Source organism: Monodon monoceros, unplaced genomic scaffold, assembly GCF_005190385.1.
Source record: "Monodon monoceros isolate NGI ecotype Baffin Bay Population unplaced genomic scaffold, NGI_Narwhal_1 Super_Scaffold_18, whole genome shotgun sequence".
Lineage (NCBI taxonomy): Eukaryota > Metazoa > Chordata > Mammalia > Artiodactyla > Monodontidae > Monodon > Monodon monoceros.
The window spans coordinates 65,162,117-65,187,621 of NW_021703774.1; the positions used below are offsets into that span (position 1 = coordinate 65,162,117).

Genomic DNA, 25,505 nt, shown 5'->3' on the forward strand with positions numbered 1-25,505 from the left:
GTGCTATAATCACTTAGTAGCTACACTTCCTAGGAATCGGTTTTAATGTTGATTGGTTTGGCTCATAAGTGATCACTATTTTTTCCCACTACCCACGGGAGTAATGATTATCACAGTGTAATGACAATATATGTTTAACCATAGCTACTTTAGTAACTTTTACCTTTTTTTAGCCTGAGGGCTCACTCAGATCTCATTCAATGGTCTCCACAAAAAGGATCTTCACAACACTTTTATTATACAGAGTCAACAAAGCATTTTAAACAAGGAAGTAGGTCAGAGAAGAGGCAAAAATAAGGATCCAAACAGTCTATAAGTCTCAATTTTATTATCTACCCATTGGGCCAGGAAGTATTTTGAAAAGGCAATATATTAATTTTAGAAAGAATCTTTTAAAGTTTTTCACTTTTTTGTTTTTAGTTGTTGTTGCCATTTGGTCCCAATTCCTTGCAAATTTTTTTTAAAGTCTTAAAATGAAATTTCTAAAAAAATAAATTAATTCAAGTGAAATGAAATTTCTCAAGCTAAATTACAGAGAAGCTGACTGTCCAATTCAGCTCAAAACAACTATATATGCTTGAACCTATGAAATGACCTATAGAAACTAATTTTAACCATCTAAATAACTGCAAATTTACATTTCCCTTGTTTTTATTAATATCTGAAAGACATAAAGGAGTTTTATTTTACTGCCAGAATTCAAGACTGTCTTAGTACAATTTGGACAACACAAATATTAAGAAAGGAATTTGACAGTCCTTATAATGGCCAAATGTACAAAAGAGTATGAGAAAATTACTGTTGATATGAACTTTTAGATTCTCGGCATGAGTGTTTTATGTCATTCAATGTCCCTTTTTGTTAATTTTGGGAAAAATAAATTTCCAAGAACACAAGGAGATGACTCAGAGTCACAATAAGAATTAGTATAATGATTAACTGTTTATAGATCATGATATTAATATGGCAATCTAATCACTTTTCATAATTAGCTTAAATCAGATTCTATTCAGTATTTTTAAATAAACTAATAAATATTTTTAAAAATAGAAGTCTCTATGACCAGAAACACGCTACCCTGCAAGAATCACAACAGTTTTATGCCTTCGAATAATCATTACACCAATAAACCTTGCTCATGCTGTGGGTCAATGGGCCTGAAAAGCACAGATTAATAAAACACAAGTAATTTCAATTTCCCCAAAAGTCTGGAAAAAGTATTATAAGAATTGTTACTTTACTTTTTCATTTATGAAATTCTAAAAGCCAACAACTGTTTTAGATTATTTATGAAGCCAACTTAATCCTTAAGATATGATTTCAGATACCCAATTTTCATACCAAGTAGCTGAACAAAAAATGGCAAATCTCCAAATCTATTCTTCGCTTTGCAAACCTGTTTCCTTATGGTACAAGTTGGTCAATTTTAAGTTCAAGCCATCTCAGCAGTTAAGAATCTTACTGGTTCCCATCCCCAAAAGATATCCATATGCTGCTATTCCTCTTCCTGAGAACTGCACATGAAAAAGTGAAATCACTTTAAGCTGGAAAGAGCATGAAAATCCTCAGGTTTTAATGTGGAATACAGGAAAGAACACAAAATTTGGAGTCAAGAGATATGGATTCAACGTGTGGCTATGAGACTCTCCAATTGAGTCGCTCTGGGAAAGTCGGTTAACTTCACTGAACCCCCAATTCCTCACATGTAAAATAGGAAAAATAAATATTTCACAGGGTTTTTCAAAGATTCAAATGAAACGATGGATGCGAACATGCTTTATAAATCGGAAAGTGCTATGTGTCCCACAGATGACACAGCAGTTAGTGGCACAGCTTGTCTTCCTGCCTGCCAGGTTCAGGCTATTCTCAACATAGCAACTGGAAAGACTGCTTTAAAATCTAGGTCAGATTACTATGTCACTCCTCTGCTCAAAACCTTCAGATGGCTCTTCATTTCTATCATGGTAAAAGCCCAAATCCTTACAATGACCAAGGCCTCACTAAATTTAACCCCTCCACCGTATCTCTCTGGCATCATCTCCTACTACTCTCCCCCTTGCACACTTTAGTCCAACCACACTGACCCACTTGCTTTTCCTTGAACATGCAAAGCACACTTCCACCCTAGCGCCTTTGTACTGGTTGTTCCCTCTGTCTGGAATGCTCTTCCTCCATATATCCATATGGCTATTTATCACCTTTAAGCCTTGGTTCAAATGTCTACTTTACAGTGATCACTATTTAAAACTACAATTCCAACAACCACTCTCACACTTGTAAAACCATTTACCCTACTATATTTTATCCCTTTGTTCTATTATTTCACTTATTATGTTTATTGTCTGTATGTCCCTGTAGGTACAGAGACCTGTTTTGTTCGAGGACAATGCTTAACCCATAGAAGGCATTCTTTTTTTTTTTTTAAACAACAAATAAATGAATTTTATGTAACATTCTGCCTCATGCCAGGAGAAAAAATCCAGATCTTTATTTTAGGAAAACTAACCCACAACTCAAGAACAGCAGGTGGTAAACTCATTATTATACCATCTCCAGATCCAGGAACAGGAAATTATGTTAATTTTCATTGCAACTGAGGCTAAAGACAGGGAGTTCCCAAGGGAGTTCTCCAAATCTTAAAAAAGCTATTTTTCTCTGTTTATTGAATGGTTCACAGATGATTTTTGCAGACTTGTAGTAAATCGGCGTAATTTACTATAAACAGAAATTTGACTGAAGGAAGAAATAGATCAATAGTTGAAATGTTTTGTTTTTTTTTTAATCCTCTAAATAGCAGTTCTCAGGACCAGGGATTACCAGACCCTGAGGAGAAACACGTACTTTTTACAGTGGCAGTTTGCCAAGTGAGCCAACAAGAGCAAGAAAACAACCTGAGATTCTTTCATCCATTCAGTGAACAATTATAAAGCAAGCACTCTTCTAACAGGCGATGATCAGTCTTGGAACCCAGCCACTATACTCTGAGGAAGGCCAAGCAACTTGTGGAGAGGCCCAAATGAAGAAAAACCGAGACCCTGTAGCCAATAGCCCTGGCTCAGGTCCCAGCTCAGGCCAGCACCAACCTGCTGGCCTGATGAGTGAGCCAGCTCGAAAGTAGGTCCTCCACCCTGAGCCAACCCCGTTGACACTCCATGGAGCAAAGAAACACTGTTTCTACTGAGATGTTGAATTTCCCAAACTGCAGATGTTTCAGCAAAGTAACTGACTGTTATTGTTTTAAGCCTTCAAGTTTTGGGGTGGTTTGCTACACAGCAATAAATAACCAATGCACTATAGTTATTAAATTGCTGAAGTCAATGAGTCAATGTTTAATACAAAAAGTTTGTGTGCAAACAACTCTTTGGTATCCTCTCACTTGAGAAAGGCACACTCTACTCATTCTCAATGTCAAAAAGATGCCTGTAAATTTGAGTGCAATCTCTTCTATTATATTCCCACCAATCCCGTCAACCCATAAAATATATATTTTCTCCTTTCACATCCAATCTTAAGCTTTAGGAAAATGGGTAAAGTTATTGGATAGAGTCCTAACTCCTCTATCTGTAAATACCAACTTTTTCTCTACATGGATCGCTGTTGTTCTATTAATGATTAACGCAAGGGCTCCAAAGGCCGACTGTGAACCCTAGCTCTGCCAAATGTTAGATGTGACTTCAGTTTCCTCATCTGTAAAATGGAGATAATAACACTTACCTTAGAGTTCCAGGAGGAATTAATTTATATAAAGTGCTTAGACTAGTACTTGGTGCAGAGCAAATGTTTGATAAATAAAAGCTTAACACAACAAAACACACAAAAACTGCTACCTTTACCAACCAAGCACAGGTGGTATCAACATACAGCCAAACTCAGATTATTTTGAAACTGTCTTCAGTTTTTTATGCATCTTCTTTTCTCCAACGGTCTTATTTCCATTTATCTCTCATTTTCAAATTCACATCACACAAAAAAAAGGGGGGGAGAAGGAAAAATGAAAGCAAGTAATGTGGTTTTATTGAGAATTCCAGTAAAAGAGTTGAGATAGAAAGCCATATAAGGCATACAGAGTATCTGTGATTCCCCAATATTAGCTCCTCAGAGCTCATGGATTGTGACAAACTGCCTGGGAACATAAGACATCAATGCTCGCTTATGTTCACAACACACAGACACCATGAAGTCTAGATGCATAGCACACACAGTTCATGCTATACTAGCCATAACTCTGTTAAAAACAATCTGTAGGGCTTCCCTGGTGGCGCAGTGGTTGAGAGTCCGCCTGCCGATGCAGGGGACACGGGTTCGTGCCCCGGTCCGGGAGGATCCCACATGCCGCGGAGCGGCTGGGCCCGTGAGCCATGGCCGCTGAGCCTGCGCGTCTGGAGCCTGTGCTCCGCAACAGGTGAGGCCACAACAGTGACAGGCCCGCGTACCGCAAAAAAAAAAAAAAAAAAAGAAAAAAGACCAATCTGTAGAATAACCCTTAAAATATGTTTCAAATGCTTACTGAAATGACAGAACAGGTCAAATCTGGAGAAAATAAGACATTAAAGGCAAACTGCCTAGAAGCAATAAATAATTACATATATATTTTGAAAAATCAAAAGTTTCAAAGTTATCTTATACTACCTTAATATTAGGCTAGACCTTCACTTATTACAAAAGTAAAGCTGTGTATTCCTCTATTATTTACGTTTTGCACAGCTCAGTACTGAAAATAGTGTTTGAGAAAGCTATTTCAGACAAACCATCCACTAGTCCTTGTTTTATGTTAAAGATCTGTAGTCTAAAGAAAATATCAAAGTAACCAACTTAAACTCTGACAGTTTTCTCATCTGCCCTAGTCTCTCACTGATGTCCTCTCACAAGACAGAAGCAGCAGAAGTTACCACATTATCTCCTTTTATCTTTGAAAGTGACATAGTGACTTATTCAAGGTAAAGAAGGAAGTTAACAAAGGATGTACGTTTCTGATTTCAACTGCTTTTCCCTTCACTGTAACAAATCAAGTCTGAGGGGGAAGTAGCCAAGTGATACATGATAAAGCCACTGTGATACTCCTCATAAGCCTCCCTATGTATAACTCAGGAAAGCCAAAACTAAAGAAAATCATCAACAGAATTTTCCATGCCCTCAAAACTCAGCTCTTCACTACTGATAGACTCTAAGCCATTTTTTTAAAGGATGAAATCCACAGGGGATAGAAGAAAAGAGAACCAATTACTTTGCACAGATACTTTTTGGAAGAACATGAGTAAATTAGACTATTTGGGAAAAGAACTGCCCTTAGCTCTGTTACCTCTCTGCAATCCCAGATTCAATAACACCTGGTATTTAGATGTATTTCTTCAGTTTATGTGTCACTTTGATAAATTTGGAAAGCACTTTTAGCCAAAAACTTGAATTAGATTTCATTTAAAAACCTGGCTGAACAAAACCATGTATACTTGGTGGTTTGAAGTCTGACATTTAAGTTATACAGTAACTTTTAACTTACAGCCAATAGTGATATCATACAGCAAAGTGTGCTCAGCAATTGAATAAGGGAAAAAAATTGAAGCCAGATTTGGGGACAGGCTCATCTCAGGATAAAAAGCTAGAATTCTTCCCATAAAAATAATGAAAAGCTGACAAACTTGGAGAATATTGGAATTAGAGACATTTTATTTCTAACCAGTTCCAGGCCACTCAAATTCAAAACCATATTCTCTGTGGTTACCTTTCCCCTATAACATAGTCTCATAAGAAAACCACAGAGTAGCTGGTCCTTAAGTAGTACAATTTGCCCTTCCTCATCCAAGTCTGATGTCTCAAACTGTAAAGATTCTGGTTCTTGTGAGGGGACAGCACCCAACCAGAACAAACAAGGGAAAAGTATTATCAATTTCAAATACTTGTTAATTTTTTTAACACCTAATATATTTAAAACCGCCTCTGGATGTTGCCTTATTATTTGCAGAAAAGGAGAATGGTTATAGTGACTTTTTAAATAGTAGAAAGGGAAAAATGTAACACAGGAATCTATATACTGAAGTCCTATGTGCCAGAAAGAAGTTCCTCTCACAGGGTTCTGTTATGATTCCTGTTCTGTCCAAAACACAGGTCCATAAATTTCCTCAATTATATAATACAAACCTATGACTATACAAGCGTCTGTCTAGAGATTTAATAAAATTTCTCTTATATATATTATCTTCTAATTTAATGGATAAGTGCTCTTACAATTAACATAGGGGTCAATGTATAGAAAGAAATATAAAACTATACACAGTAGTTTTCAACTCTGGACATACCTCAGGATCACCTAAAGAAAAATACTTTGTTTAAAAATAAATGATTTAAGGACTTTTCTGGTGGCACAGTGGTTAAGAATCTGCCTGCCAATGCAGGGGACATGGGTTCGATCCCTGGTCCAGGAAGATCCCACATGCCATGGAGCAACTAAGCCCATGCGCTGCAACTACTAAGCCCGTGCGCCACAACTACTGAGCCCATGCGCCGCAACTACTAAGCCCACGTGCCACAACTACTGAAGCCCGTGCACCTAGAGCCCATGCTCCACAACAAGAAAAGCCACCGCAACGAGAAGCCCGCGCACCACAATGAAGAGTAGCCCCCACTCGCCGCAACTAGAGAAAGCCCGCGCACAGCAACGAAGACCCAGTGCAGCCAAAACTAAAAGAAATGAATAAATAAATTTTAAAAATAAAAATAGATGATTTAGACCCATCTCACTAGATTCCATAGGTTTAGGGTAGGGCTCAGTTAGCTCTCTTTTTAAGATTTTGTAGTGATTATGTACAGGAAAGGTTGAAAACCACTATGAGAGAATTTACCAAAAAGTCATCCAAACTGTTAAGGAGAAAAGGAAAATTAGCAAAACATCAGACAAACTTCTATGATAAAAACTGTAGCCCTACTATACTCAACAGTCAACAAAACTCAGAACATAACAAAGCTGATAATAAACAACAAATTGCAAGTGGCATTTAGACTGATGTTTTCCCAACTAGCTCTTAATCACCCTGTTTTATAAAGAAGGAATTATTTTTAACACAGTTTGTTGCTGGTTAAACTTTATGTTGATAACAGAATCTTTCAGAAATTCTTTTATTTCTATCGAAATTAATCTATTTTCTCTTTTTCTTCCCTTATTTCCCCCTCATTTCTTAAATAAATTCAGCTTCCCTCCACGAAGAAATATTTTTACCAGTGTCTAAAGTGGACACTGCTCATTTCCTCTACCTCACTGTATTTCCTTGATATCTGTACAAGTCTGAGATTTACATCAATCCTTGGGGCCTGGGAGCAAGTTAAACTTACCTAATGTCAAAACAGTGATGAAGTGCAAACTTAAAACAACAACAAAACTTAAAAATCAAACAGAAGCACAGCATAGAGAAGTAATGAAAAACCATGCCTTTGGTATGAACATCAGGTATGAACTTTGACCACTGAGTTAAGTACGAACCCAAGAGGAGGAAATTCTAAAGATTAAGTCCTCTCCCTAACAAAGAAAATATCTTTCTCAACCTCATAAAATTTAAATGTAATAACCATTTATACTGTACCCTATCCAATTTCAACGTCTGTTAGAAGGTTCAGTGTCTGAAAAATGACTAGAGGAAACTACATTTATTGTGCAGAAAGTAGTAGTAACGAGATAAAGAGAACAGCTATGAAAATTAAGGTATCTTAGAAAATGTACAATCAGAAAAACATAAAGAAAATGGAACCAGTCATACAGAGTGAAGTGAGTCAGAAAGAGAAAAATAAATATCATATATTAACGCAGAGATGTGGAATCTAGAAAAATGGTACAGATGAACTGGTTTGCAAGGCAGAAATAGAGACACAGATGTAGAGAACAAACGTATGGACACCAAGGGGGGAAAGCAGGGGGGTGGTGTGGGGGAGGTGTGATGAATTGGGAGATTGGGATTGACATATACACACTAATGTGTATAAAACAGATAACGAATAAGAACCTGCTGTGCAAAAAATTAAATTAAATTAAATTAAAAAAAAAAAAAAAGAAAATGGAACCAGTCATAAGAGACCCAGGCCTCGAAAAAAAATTTTTTTTTGCCATTTTTATTCTTTTGAGAGGGGGGACGACTTTTTTTCCATTTCTGTATTATACCTTGGTTACTGTCATGTGTCATAAACTTCCCTTGGAATGTCCTTCTCTCCTTCTCTCCTTATAAATCGTTAATTCTACTCTCCTCTGTGAAGTCTTTCCTTATAATAACTCTCTCCGTTTATCTCCCTCTTCGCAGTACAACACTCACAACACACACCACATTACTTGGTGCTCACGATGACATTTCCTTGCACCAGTCACTGCTTCATGCTGTTCTCCTTTAGAGTGAACATGATGGCCTATGTGACCTGAACACAGCCTACCCTTTCAGCCCAATTGTTTACCATTCCCCACCATACATTCTATGCTCATTAACATTCAATCATTCATTCATTCAGTCACTCAACCAGCATCCAACAAATATTTATCAAGTAGCTACAACACGTCAAGCTCAATCTAAAAGCAAGGTAAGCTCTAGCCATCTGTGACTGCTTCTTACTGTGGGTAAAAGCCATCTTCTTTCACCTCTCTAAGCATTTGTTCAGAATATTGCCTCTGCCTGGAATGCCCTTCCCTCTCTGTCACCATGATAAAAACCTTCTTTGCAATTCAGTGCAACATGTGTCTACCATGTACTACATACACTATGCTAGATGCTGAGAATATATTAAAAAAGGAATAAGGCAGAACTTCTATTCTCAAAAAAAAAAAAGGAGGGAATTCCGTGGCGGTCCAGTGGTTAGGACTCAGCACTTTCACTGCCAGGGCCCAGGTTCGATCCCTCATTGGGGAACTAAGATCCCACAAGCTGCTCAGTGAGGCCAAAAAAAAAAAAGAATGGTCCATGGGAAACTGTGCAATCTCAATAAAGTAAGCACCACTAAGAATTAAAAAAAAAAAAAAAGGAAAAAGGAGTCTATAGTGATGAAGACAGATACACCAACAAATAATTAGTAAAATATGATACATTCTATTATATGTATACAGGATAATTTGGGAACACCAAGAAATACTTAGCCCAGCCTAGGGGTGAGCTGAACTTGCTCAACGCCACTTCTGAAATCTGTAATAACAATTCCCCTGCTTTTCTTTATAGCTATACCATTTATGCACATGCATTCATAATGTACAGTTTTTCTGATTTGAACTTTCTATAAATGTAATCATACTGTACCTATTTCTCTGCAATTTGCTTTTCCCACACAGTATGGTACTTTCTACAAGGTCTGATAAATAGCATTTTAATACCATAATTTAAAACCAAATTTCATTATGACTTCTTTGATCTATGGGTTATTTAGAACTGTGCCTTTTAATTTTTAGTAGTATAGGAGTTCTTAGTTTCATCTTTTTGTTACTGATTTCTAGCTTAATTGCACTAACAGTGAATGTAGTCCATATGTAGTTTTTGAAACTTGCTGATATTTCCTTTATGACCTAGTACAGAGTAATTTTTAACACTTTCATATATGGTTGGAAAACTACGTGTTGATAGATGTCGTATATATACATACAGCCACTAGATCAAATTTAATAATGACAATAATCAAACCTTCTGTATCCTTGCAGATTTTCTTGTCTATGTGGTCTATCAATTACTGAGAGAGGTATGCTAAATTTTCCCACAGAAATTGGCAGCAGAATGCCAATTTTCACCTGTAGGTCCATCAGTTATCGTTTCCAAGCTATATTATTAGAAGCATACTAATTTAGAATTATTATGCCTTCCTGATAAACTATACTTTTAAATCAGCATGTAGTGACTAGGTCTAATAATACTTTTCTCCTTAAAGTATATGTATCTGATATTAATAGAGTAACTCCAGCTTTCTTTTAGCTACTGTTTGCTTCTCCATCCTTTGATCTTCTACTTTTCTGTAGCTTTATGCTTTTAGGTGTTTCTCTTATAAACAGCATGAAGTTGAATTTTGCTTTTCTCCCGCATCCAGTCTGACAATCTTTGCCTTCTAAATGCACAGGTCAGTACATTTCCATTTATTGTGATTACAGATAATATTCTAGATTCATTTCTACTACAATATTCTGTGCTTTCATAATCTAGCTGTTTCTTTCTCTCTTCATGCCATCTTTTTGACTGAATCCGTCCACCTCATTCCACAATACTACTTCTAATAGGTTTTGAAATGATATATTCTAATTATATTTTGTTAGATGTTACCCCTCAAAACTTTAAAACGCCAATTAATTTAACAAGTCTAAACATAGTCATTATCTTTACTTACTCCCCAAACAACAGAAACTTTGAGTGCTTTAAGCTCAGTCACACCCCTCACAATTTATCCGATGTTACTGTCCAGAAATTATAGTAGTCCCCCTTTACCTGTGGTATCACTTTCCACGGTTTCATTTACCTGTGATCAACCACATACTAAAAATATTAAATGAAAAATTCCAGAAATAAACAATTCTTAAATTTTAAATTGTGCACTATTCTGAGTAGCATGATGAAGTCTCGCACTGTCCTGCTCAGTCCCACCCTTCCAAGACGTCAATCATCCCTTTGTTTAGTGTATCCCACTGGTTTAGTCACTTAGCAGCCATCTCAGTTACTAGGTTGACTGTCGCAGTATCAGTATTGCAGTGTTTGTGTTCAAGTAACCCTTATTTTACTTAATAATGGCCCCAAAGTGCAAGAGTAGTGATGCTGGCAATCTGTATATGCCAAAGAGAAGCCGTAAAGTTCTTCCTTTAAGTGAAAAGGTAAAGTTCTCTACTTAATATGGAAAGGAAAAAAATCAAATGCTGAGGTTGCTAAGATCTACGGTAAGAACAAATCTTCTATCCATGAAATTGTGAAGAAGGAAAAAGAAATTCGTACTAGTTTTATCATCACATCTCAAGCTGCAGAAGTTATGGCCACAGTGTATAAGTGCTTAGTTAAGACAGAAAAGACATTAAATTTGTGCCATAAGCTATTTTGAGAGAGAAAGAGGTCACATTCACATAACTTTTATTACAGTATATTGTTATAATTGTTTTTTTATTACTAGTTACTGTTGTTAACCTCTTACTGTGACTAATCTATAAATTAAACTTTATCATGGGTATGTACGTATAGAAAACACATAGTATATATAGGGTTTGATACCATCCATGATTCCAAGGCATCCATGTGGTCTTGGAATATATCCCCCAAGGGTAAGGGGGGAATACTATACTTCCATCTTGATTTGTTTTAACCTTACAAACTAGACATTGTTAATGTTTTATACCATCAAATTTTTTAAAAGTTTCATTCACATTTATTATTTTTGTTGTTGTTGGCTCTTCATTTCTGTATCTCAAATCTTCTTTGAGGTTATTTTCCTTCTTCCTTAATACCTTGACACTTTTGAAGATTACAAAAATATTTTAATGTCCCCCTCAATCTGGCTTTATCTGATGTTTCTTCATGGTAAAACCCAGGTTACGCCATTTTGGCAAGAATGTCACAGAAGTGATGTGCCCTTTTCAGTGCATCACATCAGGAGGTACAAGATGTCAGTATGTCTCATGACTGGTGATGTTACTTTGATTACTAAGTTACTGTAGTGTAACCCCATAGTTATGGTAGTGTCTCTTAATATCTCTCAAGTTTTCCATCTCTATGTCTCTCTGTGTTACACTCTGTATAATTTCTTCAGATCCATCTTCCCATTTACTATTTGTTTCTTCAAATGTGCCTAATTTTTTGTTTTAACCTGTGCATTGTTTTTCTAATGTCAACTTTTTACTTATCACATTTCCAGATTCTTTTTCAAAATGTCCTGATTAATTCTTATAGTCTTTTGTTCTTTCGTCATACTTCAATTCCCTCTTTTATTTAACATATTTATTCTACCTCTAGTATCTGTTAATTCAAATATCTGTAGTCTTTCAGAGTTTTATTCTGTAGTTTATTTCCTCTAACTCTTATTCATGGTGGCCTGTTTCCTGGTGTGTTTAATAATTGGGGGGAGGTGAGAGGATGTGGATTCATGTTCAGTTGGAACCCTACCTTTGGCAATTTTTTAGATGTCTGTTTAAAGTGCCTTTCTCTGAGAAGGATTTACATTTGATTCTGCCAGGAGACTAGCAGTACCACCAACACAGGACTGCTTAAACTAAATTTTTGTCTTGGTTTTTTTTGGGGCCACACAAGTAGTGTAAATTCAGGCTCAAACTGCATGAGTTAGGGCTTGTGGTAAAGAGAAAATTCTTTCTTTATTTCTACTCTACTCAAAGCCAATACCAAGATAGGTACTTACCAACACTCTCCCTATGTGGTATGGCAATCTACTTTTTTCTCTTTTAGCAACCAAGAATGTCATTCTTTGGAAGTTCCAGCTTTACTTGGGTGGGGGTAGGAGGGCTTCAGTTGTGACTTCTCACCTTGTTTGGATCCAGAGCTTTCTTTCCTCTTCCCAGATGCTAGGACAAAAGGATGAGGAAATAACTCTAGGACAAGCACCACTTCCAATGTTAGCTTACCATTATGGATTTATGTTACCTTAACATTCTGGCCTCTGAGAAGTGCTTCCTTTTCCTCAGTTCAGCCATGAAATCAAAGAGTTTTGATTTGTTTTTTAATCCAGCATTTTCCGGTGTACTAAAATGCAAAGTTTCTCTGTACCTCTAGCCCACCATACTGCCAAAAACAGAAGTCCTTAAGGTTTCTCGAAGAATGGTAGGAAAAAAAAGTGCTTTATAAAAGGCAGAGTTTTCAATGGTCATTTCTTAAAAAGAGATCCGGGTTAAATTTCAGGTTCTACAACTATAAAATATGACTAATAATCATAGAATCAATCCCAATGAGTAGTAAGTAAGAAGAGGGTTTCCTACCAATTCACATTTGTCCTGTTTAGCCATTCCCTGCTGCCTAGAGTTACTGTTTTTATAGACCACCCAGAGTAGGCCAGTTCTTTGAATCCTGTGCCAAAAATAGCCAGATGCCTTCTTTACCATCCACACAATAGCAGTAAGGTCAGAAAAATTAACCCTTTTAAGTCTACTTAGTTTATTTTCTTTTTCTGTGTGATGACTATTCAGTAACCCCAAACTCTCCAAACTAGTCAGTTTTGCTACACATTACTTTGACAAAACTCTCTTACTTTAGATGTAAGATGTATTTACATTTCATCACCAAGTGCCTTCAGGAAATGTTTCTTAAGGCATACCTATATTTGGCAAATGTGTGTTATATGTTTTCTCACTTGGACCCATACCAGTAAGGCACAAAAGTTCAATTCTACATTGAACATCTGAAACAACATTAACAACACTACTATGGTAATGTGATCTCTTCTGAAAGACTTTAGGCTCCTAAATTTAAAATGCTTTCGAAATCTCTGATTAAAATGTCTATTTGTCTGGCCAGACTTAGTTTTGTAGTACCTGAGAAAAGCTGAGTTAGAACTCACAATCTATTATTTAAAAGCCTATGCAGTTTCTGCACCAATGAAAACATAATGCTTGCTTTATAGATATTCAAGGCCACCGATGTGGAAGTTGTTCACTAAATATCTTCCAGGTGGTACTAATAAGGTTCAACTGGGGATTTCCCGCTCCTCTGGCAGATTCCCAGGTCCAAGGAGATCATTGGTTTTGCAGTGAAAAGACTGCAAACAATGAGGTCAATTAAGAAATGCTTCTGAATAATATACATGATGCAACATCTCCATTCCCAACATTTGGTTCAGGGGTAGATTTCAGTCTTTCAAACACTGTTGCTCTCTGAGCTTTGATATTTCACTGTGCCAAATTTTCTCCAGAAGAAATAGTTCCTGCTTTTTATGAGTTTCATAGCCAGTTTCTTTCCTATTTCCTTCTTGGTATCTGGAGATATTCCAACTTGTTAAGACATTTTGATATTTCTTCATTCCTTCTAGCTCTTCTCTTTGTTGCTTTTCTTCAATCTAAGCCTTTTAACATGTTTTCAAAATCTGAACAGTTCCTAATATTCCCACTACTTCTTGGCTTTCTGTTCCTAAAGCCTTCACACAGAGACAGACACAGATTTCCTTAGGTTGTTGCTCAGTATTTTCAAGTATTTAAACTTTCTCCCATTCTTAATTCTCCTTTTTGTACTGTCCATCTAATTTTTTTAAACACAAACCTTTATTAATAAATTGAGACTATTATCTCCTCCATCCATAATGGATCAATCTACTTGCTCATGGAAATAAGACCCAACCCATGATACACCCATCACCTCAGCCATCAGTGAAGATCATTAATTCATTAAAAATTTTTTGTTCCTGTCTTATCTTTCAAATCTCTGTTGACTTATGAGGGCTTTCACAGCAAGACGTCCCCAATACCACCCTCATTTCCTGAAGCATAATTACATTCTCTTTATTCGTTCATCAAATGCTACTCCGTAAAGCCTCTGTGACTACCATCATCAGAGTCACTGATGTTCCTTCAACAATATGCCCCTATTGGGAATTCCCTGGTGGTGCAGTGGGTAAGACTCTGCGTTCCCAATGCAGTGGGTCTGGGTTCGATCCCTGGCCAGGGAACTAGATCCCACATGCATAACGCAACGAAGGAGCCCGCGAGCCGCAACTACGGAGCCTGCCTGCTGCAACTAAGACCCAGTGCAACCAAATAAATAAATAAATATTTTAAAATATATATATATATTTAAAAAAAAAGAATATGCCCCTACCTTTACACAACATCTACATAATTCTTTTTCATACTACAGTTGTTTACATATGTGCTTCTCTTACTAGACTTTTATTCATGTTTGCATTCCTGGCTCCTTGCTCAGTACCTGGCAAACAATAGTCCTCTAAAAATATTTGCTGTATGTCTGACTGAATAAATAATGAGTACCTCATATAGCCTAGATAAGAAACGAGGAACTAAAAGCACACAGCTTTTGAGAAATAGCAAATGAACACACATAACTGTGTATCTCCTCTGGGATGAACACTGTCTTGTCTCTACAGGACAAAATTAAAGAACTAGACAGCATGATCTAAGACTTTATACCTGGGACAAAATATGCATAAGAAACAGTAACAGCACAAAGCACAACTTCAACAAGTGGAAGAAAATGTAACAAATTGATAACTGGTGAGAAGCAGTTGAATAAAACAATATCAAGAATGTCAGTGGGGAGAGACTAAAACATAAGTTGAAAGACAGAAGGAAGTTCTTTCAGTTTAGGAATGGTGTACATAAACGTACAAAAATAGGAATTAGTAAATATATGCAGAGTATGGCAAGCAGGTTACTTGTCAATAAACACTAGATACATATTTAATACATGCAAGTAGGTTTACAGCAACTCATACCAAAAGAAAAGATTTTTTGGTCAAGATTACAAGTAATCCCTTTAAAAGAGAAATACAACTAGCTAAAGACTTATCAAAAAATAACTTACTACTAATGAGGGGTGAGGGTAGGGGGAACATATTCATTCATACCAAAAATATTTATTGAGAGACCACTACGTGCCAGGCTCTGTTCTAAGCACTGTAAAACAAAAAACAGATGAAAATCTCTGCAAGGAAATAAAGAAAATAAATAAGTAAATTACACAGTATACTAGAAGACAAGAGGTACTATGGAGAAAAGTAAAAGAAAAAAGAGAATAGGAAGTGTGGTGGCAGGAGCAGGGGTGGCAATTTAGAGAAGGCAGTCCAGGACAGTCTCATTGAGGTGGCATTTGAGCTAACACTTGAAGGAAGGCCACTGGAGGAAGAGCATTCCAGGCAGTAGGAATAATAAATGTGAAGAAACTGAAGCAGGAACATCATTAGTGTGTTTGAGGAAGAGCAAGGAGGCCACTGTGGCTGCAAGAATGTTAAGATAACATTTTTGATCCAGAAGATAGGTAAATATTAAAAAACACTTACAATATCCATGTTAGGAAAGGTGTAGAGAAATGGACCTTCCTTTCACCTGCTGGTGGGAGTGTAAACTGGGACAGTCTTTTTGGAAGGCAATTTGGCAGAATCTATTACAATTTCAGATATTCATGCCTTCTAACTCCAGTCTGCTACTCTCTCTCTCTCCACACACACACACAATACAGACTCCACGTATGTAAACAATACCGTGTGTGTGTGTGTGTGTATGGAAATAATTTAAATGCCCATTAATAGGAAAATGGTTAAATTAATTATGGCAGCAGTTCTCAAAGTGTAGAGCCCTGGGGTTCCAGGTAGTCCAAAGAGCATTCAAAAGGAGAAGGAAAAGTAGCAGCCTCTGTAATGATAAAAGAATCTTCAGGGTATAACTACTAATGGTCACCTTTAAAAACTGGTATTTAAATATAAGATAATAATTGAAACCTATGGCTCTGTTATCCTCAATGGCTGTGGCAAAAGTCACAGAGGAAAGTCAGTGGAAAAAGTCATTATATAAAAGAGACTTTGAAAGGAAGAAATGAGTGTAGCTGGAGAAGTTCTAACAAATGGCCTACACCCATGAAGCCCCCTCTGGTACTGAGGGTCCCAGCATAAAACGCTTCATTTTGAGAGCTGTTAGTGACTCTGTATTCACTCCACAGTAATCCGATTCACTTTATTCAAGGAATTTAATTATTTTCAAGTTCCTAAGTCAGGATGACAAAGTTTTGATTAGCATGTCTCTTTTCTCCTTTATTAATCAAGACATAGATCTTCATGAATAAAGAAGTCCCAGTCCTCAAATAGAAAAACTAAAATGACAAAATAATTTTAATATGAAAAATATGGGTAAAATGTCAAGCGTAAATAACGAATAAAGTAGTAAAATAATTTTTTAATATTCAAAGGCTTACTCCAGGTATCTCTTCAGCATATTCTATGTAACTTGTCTAATATAGTGTGGACTTTCAAAAATAAGCCAACTCAGAATTATGCCTTCTTTTCACTGAGTTGCCTTAGTGAACTAATTAAAAAGTAGATAGGTCTCTGGGGCTCCATGATGAGGTATCAAATGCTCTGGGGAATTGCGCTAACACCAAACAATAACAAAAGTCCAATACGAGATCTATATTTTATTTTTTAGAAACCAACTACATAGGAATAAAATGGGAGTGACCTAGTTTGCCCATCGAACATGTGAAAAAAGGGGTTCATTATACTATTTTTCTCTAATTTCTCTGTCTGAAAATCTTTATAGTAAAGTTTTATTAATAAAAGAGATTAATTCAACTTATTTCAGTTCTCAACTAATTTTAATAGAGATTTCGCTCCTCTCCCTAATAAATCTGCTTTCCAAGATTACTACTGACGGCTAATTACCAAATTCAATGCTCCTGTCTCAGCTTTCTGCCTCTCTCAAGCCCTCAGCATGTGATATCACTGCTCAAGGCCCTCTTAAAACTCTTTTCATCCTTAGCTTGAGAAAACCATTCTCTTCTCATTCTGTCCCTAACCCTATTCACTCTAAGTTTCTTTTCCTGAGTCGATCTACTGCTCATGCTGATTCCCTCAGATTCTTATTACTCTTCTTCCTCTATTTTTCTCCTTGGATAATCTCAGCTATTCCACTAACGTCTCTGTTTGTCTATCTACCTATCTATCATGGTAATTCCCAATATCTAGTCACTATCTCAAATTTCCCATACTACTAATAAAAACCATTGTCTTCCATCATAAAACTATTCACCTTTCTATGTTGGCTACCTCCTATTACAGCATCACCATTCAGTCCTTCAAGATAGAAATTTTGGAATTATGTTTAATTTCTCTCTTTTCTTCCTCATGTTCCACACTGTATTCGTCATCAAATCCCACAGAGTCTATCTCAGAGATGTACCCTGAGATAGTCCATCCTTTCCATCACCATAGTCTAAGTTCAGGCTCTCATCTATTACCTTAAATACACCAACAGCCTCCTAATGCTGTCTCTGCCAATAGTTTCTCCTCCATCCAATCCATTCTCAATACCACCCTCAGAGTCATCTTCCTAAGATACAAAACTGATTACGTTACCCTCTCCCTAAAAACTCAGGAATGTCTGGTTTACAGTAGCGCTGTATATAGCAGCATACAAGGCCCTTCATTATCTGGCCCCCACTTATACTGCTAGCCATATTTCCTCATACACACTCCCACACATATAAAAATGCACTGAATTTTTTTTTTTCTGAAAATGTCAGGCCATTTCATAATTGTGCCTTTTATCATGCTGCTCCCTCTGCTTGGCATGCCTTTCCCATACTTTCCACCTGGCAGACTGTCATCACACTTTAAGATTCAGCTTCCTCTATGGGATGTCCCTTACCATTCTGTCATTCAACAAAAAAATGTTTTGAGCGTCTATCAATATGACATGAACCTTCTCCTCAAGGAATCCATATTCTCATTTATATTCTTTTAGTACTTTGTTCATACTGATGTTATGACATGCATCACATTATCCTGTAGTCATCCTTTTACATGTCTCTCCTCCAGCTGGATCATGACATCTTTAAAGGCACGGCCCCTGTCTAACTACTCTTGGCTCCCCAACACCTAGGATGCTGATTTTGATCATGTGTTGAGTGTGCCATGGTTAGTGGGAGTCTGAAAAAGATGATTTCTAAGATCCCTTTGAATTCTAGTATTCTATGACTCCAACACAAAAGCAGCATTTCTTAGCTGTGATTTAGCTGAAAACCTGAACCAAGTTCAGCTAGATCCTTAAAATATTTATACTGATTCACATTCCAAATCTACTAAAGAAGAAACTGAGAATTATTGCTCTACCTATTTATTTTATAGCTAGGGAGGAAGCCACCCAAGTGCCTTATAATCTCTGATACTCAAGTATCATAGTACTGAGGTAGGTAATATTATTCTTATAAACACATTTTAAAAGTAAGTAACTGAGGCATAGAGAGATTAAGTAACTTGCCTAAGACAACAAAGTTACTAAGTGGAGGAGATAGGATTTGAACTCAGGCAGTCTAATTTCAATGCCCATGATCCTAATCAGTTCATTATTCTGCTTCATCAGTGATCTGTTGAATAACTTAAGGCTTTCTTCATTAAAAGACATGAACTTTCTGCCAGACCTAGGTGAAGAACAAAACAAATCCATTTTTCCCTAGCTTATGACTAGAGCTAGAATAATAAATAACAAGAATTTAAATTTTTAGCATTAGTATCCAAAATAAATATCTATACACTTACCTCATGGGTCCATAGTTCAGTATTACAAATGCCAAAACTATCATCACACAGATAGCTCTTCGCTTCGGACTGGGAACTTTAAGCCTCTGGTTCTAAAGAAAAGGACCACATTAAATACAATTAAACTACACATCAATCTCACAAAAAGCAACATCTAAGACAACAACTCTCCTCTTCACCAGTTATGTGAATACTTCAACAAAAAAAACAAAACGCAAATGTGAGGAAATAGTACTTTCCAAAAGACTAGAGCAGAACCTTCCAGAGAGAGAGAAAAGGAGAGTAGCAGGAGAGAAGAAACATAGCAGCCACCCTGTGGCAGAGGCATCCTCACCCAAAAGGAAAGAATTCAACAATTTTTATAATTTTATGGATCTTCAAAGAATCCTAAGATACTTCTGTGGTTTGTCTCCCTATTAAATCATTGTTTTCAGTAACATAATGGAATTTTCCCATATGCTCAAGGAAAGATAGAAAGAGCAATATAAGAAGCCCCACTCAGTAGCCAGAGGCATCAATTTGGTTCAGGACAGCACTGCAGTAGGAAATCCTGAAAGCAGCAGATTTCAGCAACAGAACTGAGGAGAAGATTAACCTTGCTGGGACCAGCATGGCAACAAAATAGAAAACATAATAGTGGTCATGTAGACCAAGAAAACATTAACAAGTTTTTATTTTGTATTGTTTTCTTTTTTAAAAGGGAAGACCTAGTGGGACTATTTAGGAGCCTCAATGTGATTCATTTAGTCAAAAAAAACACAAGAGAGTGCTATGGTAATAAGTGAGGAGAAACCCAGGAAAAGAAGACAACTTTTATATACAGCTTGTGAGGTACAATTCAAAACCTCCTCTTTCCAATACTTTATCCTTACTACAAATGTTTTCGGGTTTATCGTGCCTGCCTTTTCCTAGTACTATTATTTTACACAATTTAATTTAAAATGTAAAATTTCCAATTGATTTATCAGAAAAAAAGAACACTTTAACCCATTATCCTGGCTGTATCACAACCATCACTCACCTCTGATACAACTTCATCCAGCTGCCGCTTCAGGGATCCGTTCTCTTTCTTCAGCTTCTCATTCTCCAGAAGGGCAGCCTTTAACCTTGCCTCTAACCCTAGCATGTATTCTTTCTTCTTCTTGCGGGACTGACAAGCTGACTCTCGATTTTTTATCATACGTTGCTGTCTCCTTAGCACAGCAATCTAGGAAAAGTTACAGTGAATCAAAATATTTGAATTTTAGGATCAGATCAGTTAAGAATATACTGATTTTTACAATTATCTTTTAACAAACTGTTCAAAACACAGGTTACTGGTTGTTTTAAAAAATATTACTCAAAGTAAATTGAAATCAAATGATTAAATAAGGCCTTCTAAAACCTGTTAAACGTTTTCCTCTGGTGTTTTCTAAGGCTTATTTATTGATCTTCCAATTTTCCCTTTAGAAACACTACGTATATATGTATGTATATATACAGACACCTTTAATCTATATCACAGGCCCTGAATTAATTGACTATTTTTCAGAACCATATATCCAATTACCTATAAGGCCACTTCTACTTGTAGAGTTACCATCACTTGAAATTCACTATGTGCAAACTGAACTCATTATCTCCCTCTATTTTTTTAAAAATCTATTCGTTTTATATCAGTGGTATCTCTCAGGATATAATGGAAGATGTGACCAGTAACCTATTTTTCTTTCATTGTCTAAATTTACTCCCTCTCTCAACCTCCCACTTACTCACTAAATATGTATTGAGGATATACTGATGACCAAGTTTCTTCCAGTGAAAGTGTCTCTGTCATTCCTTTCTATTTCCACTGCCATTCTCCTAATGCAGGCACTCATTAACTCATCTCTAGGCTACTACAATAGCCTCCTAACTACTTTAATTGGCTTCAGGCCCCTTCTGTCTACCATTTCTAAGGTAACTTCCTTCCCCTAAAAACATTTTAATCTTGCTATTCCATTGCAAAAGCAAGCTAGTCGTGCATTCTAGCTACCCACCTTTGCTTTCAAGATCTTCCATAATGTGACCACCCCCTACTTCTCTATCCCCACAACTATTCACACCACACCCTCCAATCTTAACATTTAAGGTGTGTATGATCTTCATACACACCTAACTCGTTCCTTTATTCATACTGTTTGTTCCAATTTGGAATGCTGTCTCCTCTACTAAGCTAATATTAAGGACCGTCCAAACTCTAACTATGATAAACCACTCGGAGTTTTTATATTATCTGAATTTCTTATGCCCATATAATTTGGAAGATACACCTGAACACTCTAATGGTCTCAACTGTCTCAAAAATGTTGACTCTCTCTCCACCTAGATTTTATACCCTGGAAACCAAAACTATGTAATATGACCCACAATAGCTACCATAATCAAAACTTACTGAGCAAAATTATTTTTGTCGTATTTTCTGAACTAAGGTGTGGAACCAATTTGTTTTAATTTTAGTCTAATTTATTTGGGAGAGATGGTGAGGTAGCAAAAGTCCATAAAAAGCACCAAATAATATTAAATTTATTATTGTAAGAATACAGATGACTGAATTACTGAGTTCTCTGTTTTGTAAAGGACTTTAAAAAAATAAACATTTTACTGTGGGTGTTTAATAACGCTTACTCAGATTGGTAAGTACAATTAAATAATACTGATTTCTTTTGAAATAACAACACAGTTCCCACCCCATACTACATTTGCTAGAAACAGAGGTATACCAAAGCCAGCCAAGCAATCAGAATCCACAAGGAAAAGAAACATTATATGAGATGTCAAGAGGAGTATTTTTTCCTTTTTTTTTTTTTCTTTTTTAACTGAAACTTCACAAGAATGCTGACTTATATAACCATCTACCAAATTTATAAAGTTTCCCTGTGGAATAACTATCCCACTCTTCAATAATGCTAAACACACACACGCACACACACGTGCACACACACACACACACACACACACACACGTGGCAAAGCCACGATGGACTGATTATTCATCAGTTTCAAACTATTCTCTGGACAATGCCACTTTGTTCAAACTACTGTTACTCTCAGTGATCTTCACTGTTACTTGGAATGCCAGTATCCATAATTAATACTTAATACTAGAGTGCTTAAGTACACAGAACGCTGAACAAACACATAAAAGAGAAGGTTCCCAGATGGAAGAGTTTATACTAAAAGTGAGATAAAAGGTAACCTTACTTTAAAGGCTAATTAATGTATGGAATTTGGGAAGGCTTACAGATGGCACACCATTTAATAAATTTCAAACAAGGATTAGGGATTTCTGTAAACAATAAAAGCACCTGCATTTTATACAGCATAAAGTTTCAAAGGCTGTCAGTGTACATGCCTCATACTAAAAAAATGAAAACCACCTGTGGCCAAATATTCATTTCTTCCCACAGGAAAAGATACAATAGCTCTGAAAATGTGGTAAATACTCAATATTACCAATAAATACAAAGGATAAATACAGTAAAAATATGTAAAATCCACAGGAATCACCAGAGTTCCAACTTTACATTTCAGCAAGCTATCTTCAGCTATCTAAATAAATAATATTTAAATTATTCTGTATATTCTAGGCAAAAAAACCCATAATTTTCATATTAAACACACACATACTGTTTGGTTTTTTGATGGGGAATGACATTTTATAAGAAGAAAAGGATTACACTATAATAACTGTTCTGTAAACTGATTTTTTAACATACAGTGTATCACGATCATCTCTGAAATGCCATGAGAATAGCAGCATAGTATTTCAATTATCTTGATGTTCCATAATACATTTAATTAATCTCCTCTTGTTGAAATTTTTACAGTTTTCAAGATTCTTTAAAATAAGCCTTATCATTTGATACTGTTAGAGAGTAGAAGAGCCAAGGCTAGAACTTAGGACAGTTGATTCCAAGCCCAGTGCTTCTGATACAACAGCTCCACACTGCTTTTAAACACCAAACAGGAAGTCTTGCATCACAGTATGGAGCTGTAAACTCAGTGAGCTGTATGATTACTTTAATTATGCGCCTGTTTGAAATTGAAGGCTTACGGAACTGCTTGAATAGAAAGCTTATTCTCCTTTATTAGCAGTCTGCAAACATAAAATCAATACTCTGGCCCATTAATCAATTGACGCATCTCCCTTATGGGCATATGAGAAGATTCAACATGACTAAAATGAGTGAACAGCTAGCCAGTCACTGCTTCTGGCCATCCTGCCTTCAGACAACTCTTCCACCAAGCATTGTGCCTTGGAAAAAGAAAAAAGAAAAAACTCCACGGCAGCAAAATATTCTCCCTTTAGTGACACTGCACTATAAAATATGGTGTTTCACTATCAAACAAACATTTATTTGACTGTAAGAAAGAATCTCGTAAAAGGAGAACTTTCACAAATGGACAAGTACTTTTTGAAGGCTGGATCAACTTAAGAGTCAAAACTCTAAGTCTCTTTCCATTATGTTTTTAAATTTTAAGTTACTGACTAATAAACACTATAAGATATTATGTTCTTCTTACAAATAAAATAAGGCTATTTAGACCCTTGATTCTGTGATGTTGCTAAGAAATGAGCTTCAAAGTCCTGAATGGCTATAAATTAAAGATATTAAAATAAAATATTTACTGCTAAGAAATACATTCTAACATCACACACAAGCTCAAGAGAGATCAAGTACTGATAACATACAGCTGGATCAATCACTGGCTTACTGCACATCTGTCAGTTCTAATTCTCATTTTGCTGAATCTTTCCCTCTCAACTGACGTATGAAGCAGAAACTGTCACTGATTAACCTCTTCATCATGTCAAACAAAACTTTTTTCAATTAAATAAAAAAAAAGGGGGCTTCCCTGGTGGCGCAGTGGTTGAGAGTCCACCTGCCAATGCAGGGGACATGGGGTCGTGCCCCAGTCCGGGAAGATCCCACATGCCACGGAGCGTCTGGGCCCGTGAGCCATGGCCACTGAGCCTGCGCGTCCGGAGCCTGTGCTCCGCAACGGGAGAGGCCACAGCAGTGAGAGGCCCGCACACCGCAAAAAAAAAAATTAACTTTATTTGAAATTGATTTAAAAGGCAAAGGAGTAAATTTTCTTAAATACTTCTTTTAATTTACATAATTATTATATTATTGTATATCATAGTAAATATACTTATTATAAATACATCCTAAAAAAGATGTACAGCAAAAATCAATGGCAAATTTAATTTATGGCAACCTTATTTTAAATATTCAAATAAATTAAATATTTTAATTTGATTTCTCTTAAGAATCTTAAGTACACTCCTTTTTTTCTCATAAAATTATTTTAAACAGGAAACCAGAAGTTTTACTTATACTACATCAACTCTTCTCAAATCTTATGACAGAAAGCCAAAATTTTATTTTACTCTCTATTAAGTTGTGTGTGCGTGTGTGGCGTAACTAGTTCCTACTCATTAAAAGTTAAATAAAGACTCTTCATTACTGGTAACAGGAGCCATTAAATTGGCAGAGTCAAGTAGATAATTTTCACCCAGATTTCCAGAGTGAGAAAGGATAACAGACAAAATCCCTACTAGATTGTAGGTCCAAGTTGCCCTATCCAATCCCATCTTCTGAGTGAAAAGAAAGAACTGGTAGAGAGGCAAAGACAAGAGTATCCACCAGATGCCCTCAGGAAAGCCACACTATGGGCAGAGCCTCCTGAAGAATGCAGGAATCTTAGTCCTGTGCACAGCATCTTCAAAGATCCTCAGAGCAGTTTCCTGTGCCTTCAGTTAATACTCGTCTGCTTCATATGTCCCTAGAAGTACTTGGTGTAGCTATATAAGAGTAATAGTAATTTAGTCATTAAATGACAACACTGGGTGCTTCCCTGGGGGTCCAGTGGTTGAGAATCCGCCTGCCAATGCAAGCCCTGGTCCGGGAAGATCCCACATGCCTCGGAGCAACTAAGCCCGTGTGCCACAACTACTGAGCCTGCGCGCCACAACTACTGAGCCCACGAGCCACTACTACTGAAGCCTGCTTGCCTATAGCCCATGCTCCACAACAAGAGAAGCCACTGCAATGAGACGCCTGTGCACTGCAATGAAGAGTAGCCCCCACTCACCACAACTAGAGAAAGCCCATGCACAGCAACGAAGACCAACACAGCCAAAAATAAATAAAACAAAATAAATAAATTTTTTAAAAAAATGACAACACTGGAAGTCGGGAGTTTTTTTTTATGTTTTTTTTTGATAAGGACCTTTTTTTTTTTAAACATCTTTATTGGAGTATAATTGCTTTACAATGTTGTGTTACTTTCTGCTGTATA

At 36.5% G+C, this 25,505-nt stretch overlaps 1 protein-coding gene across 2 annotated transcripts in view; it reads right to left on the bottom strand.

Moving 5' to 3' along the window:
* ATF6 (activating transcription factor 6) overlaps positions 1 to 25,505 on the bottom strand; it is a 220,208-nt gene that overhangs the window by 155,254 nt on the left and 39,449 nt on the right. The window contains exons 8-10 of one of the 2 annotated variants that reach the window (XM_029227929.1): positions 20,201 to 20,386; positions 19,180 to 19,271; positions 12,455 to 12,493 (exon numbers count right to left, since the gene is read on the bottom strand). In XM_029227929.1, coding sequence (XP_029083762.1) covers positions 12,455 to 12,493; positions 19,180 to 19,271; positions 20,201 to 20,386 — 317 coding nt within the window. The remainder of the gene's footprint in view (positions 1 to 12,454; positions 12,494 to 19,179; positions 19,272 to 20,200; positions 20,387 to 25,505) is intronic. The other variant, XM_029227930.1, reaches the window with a different exon arrangement.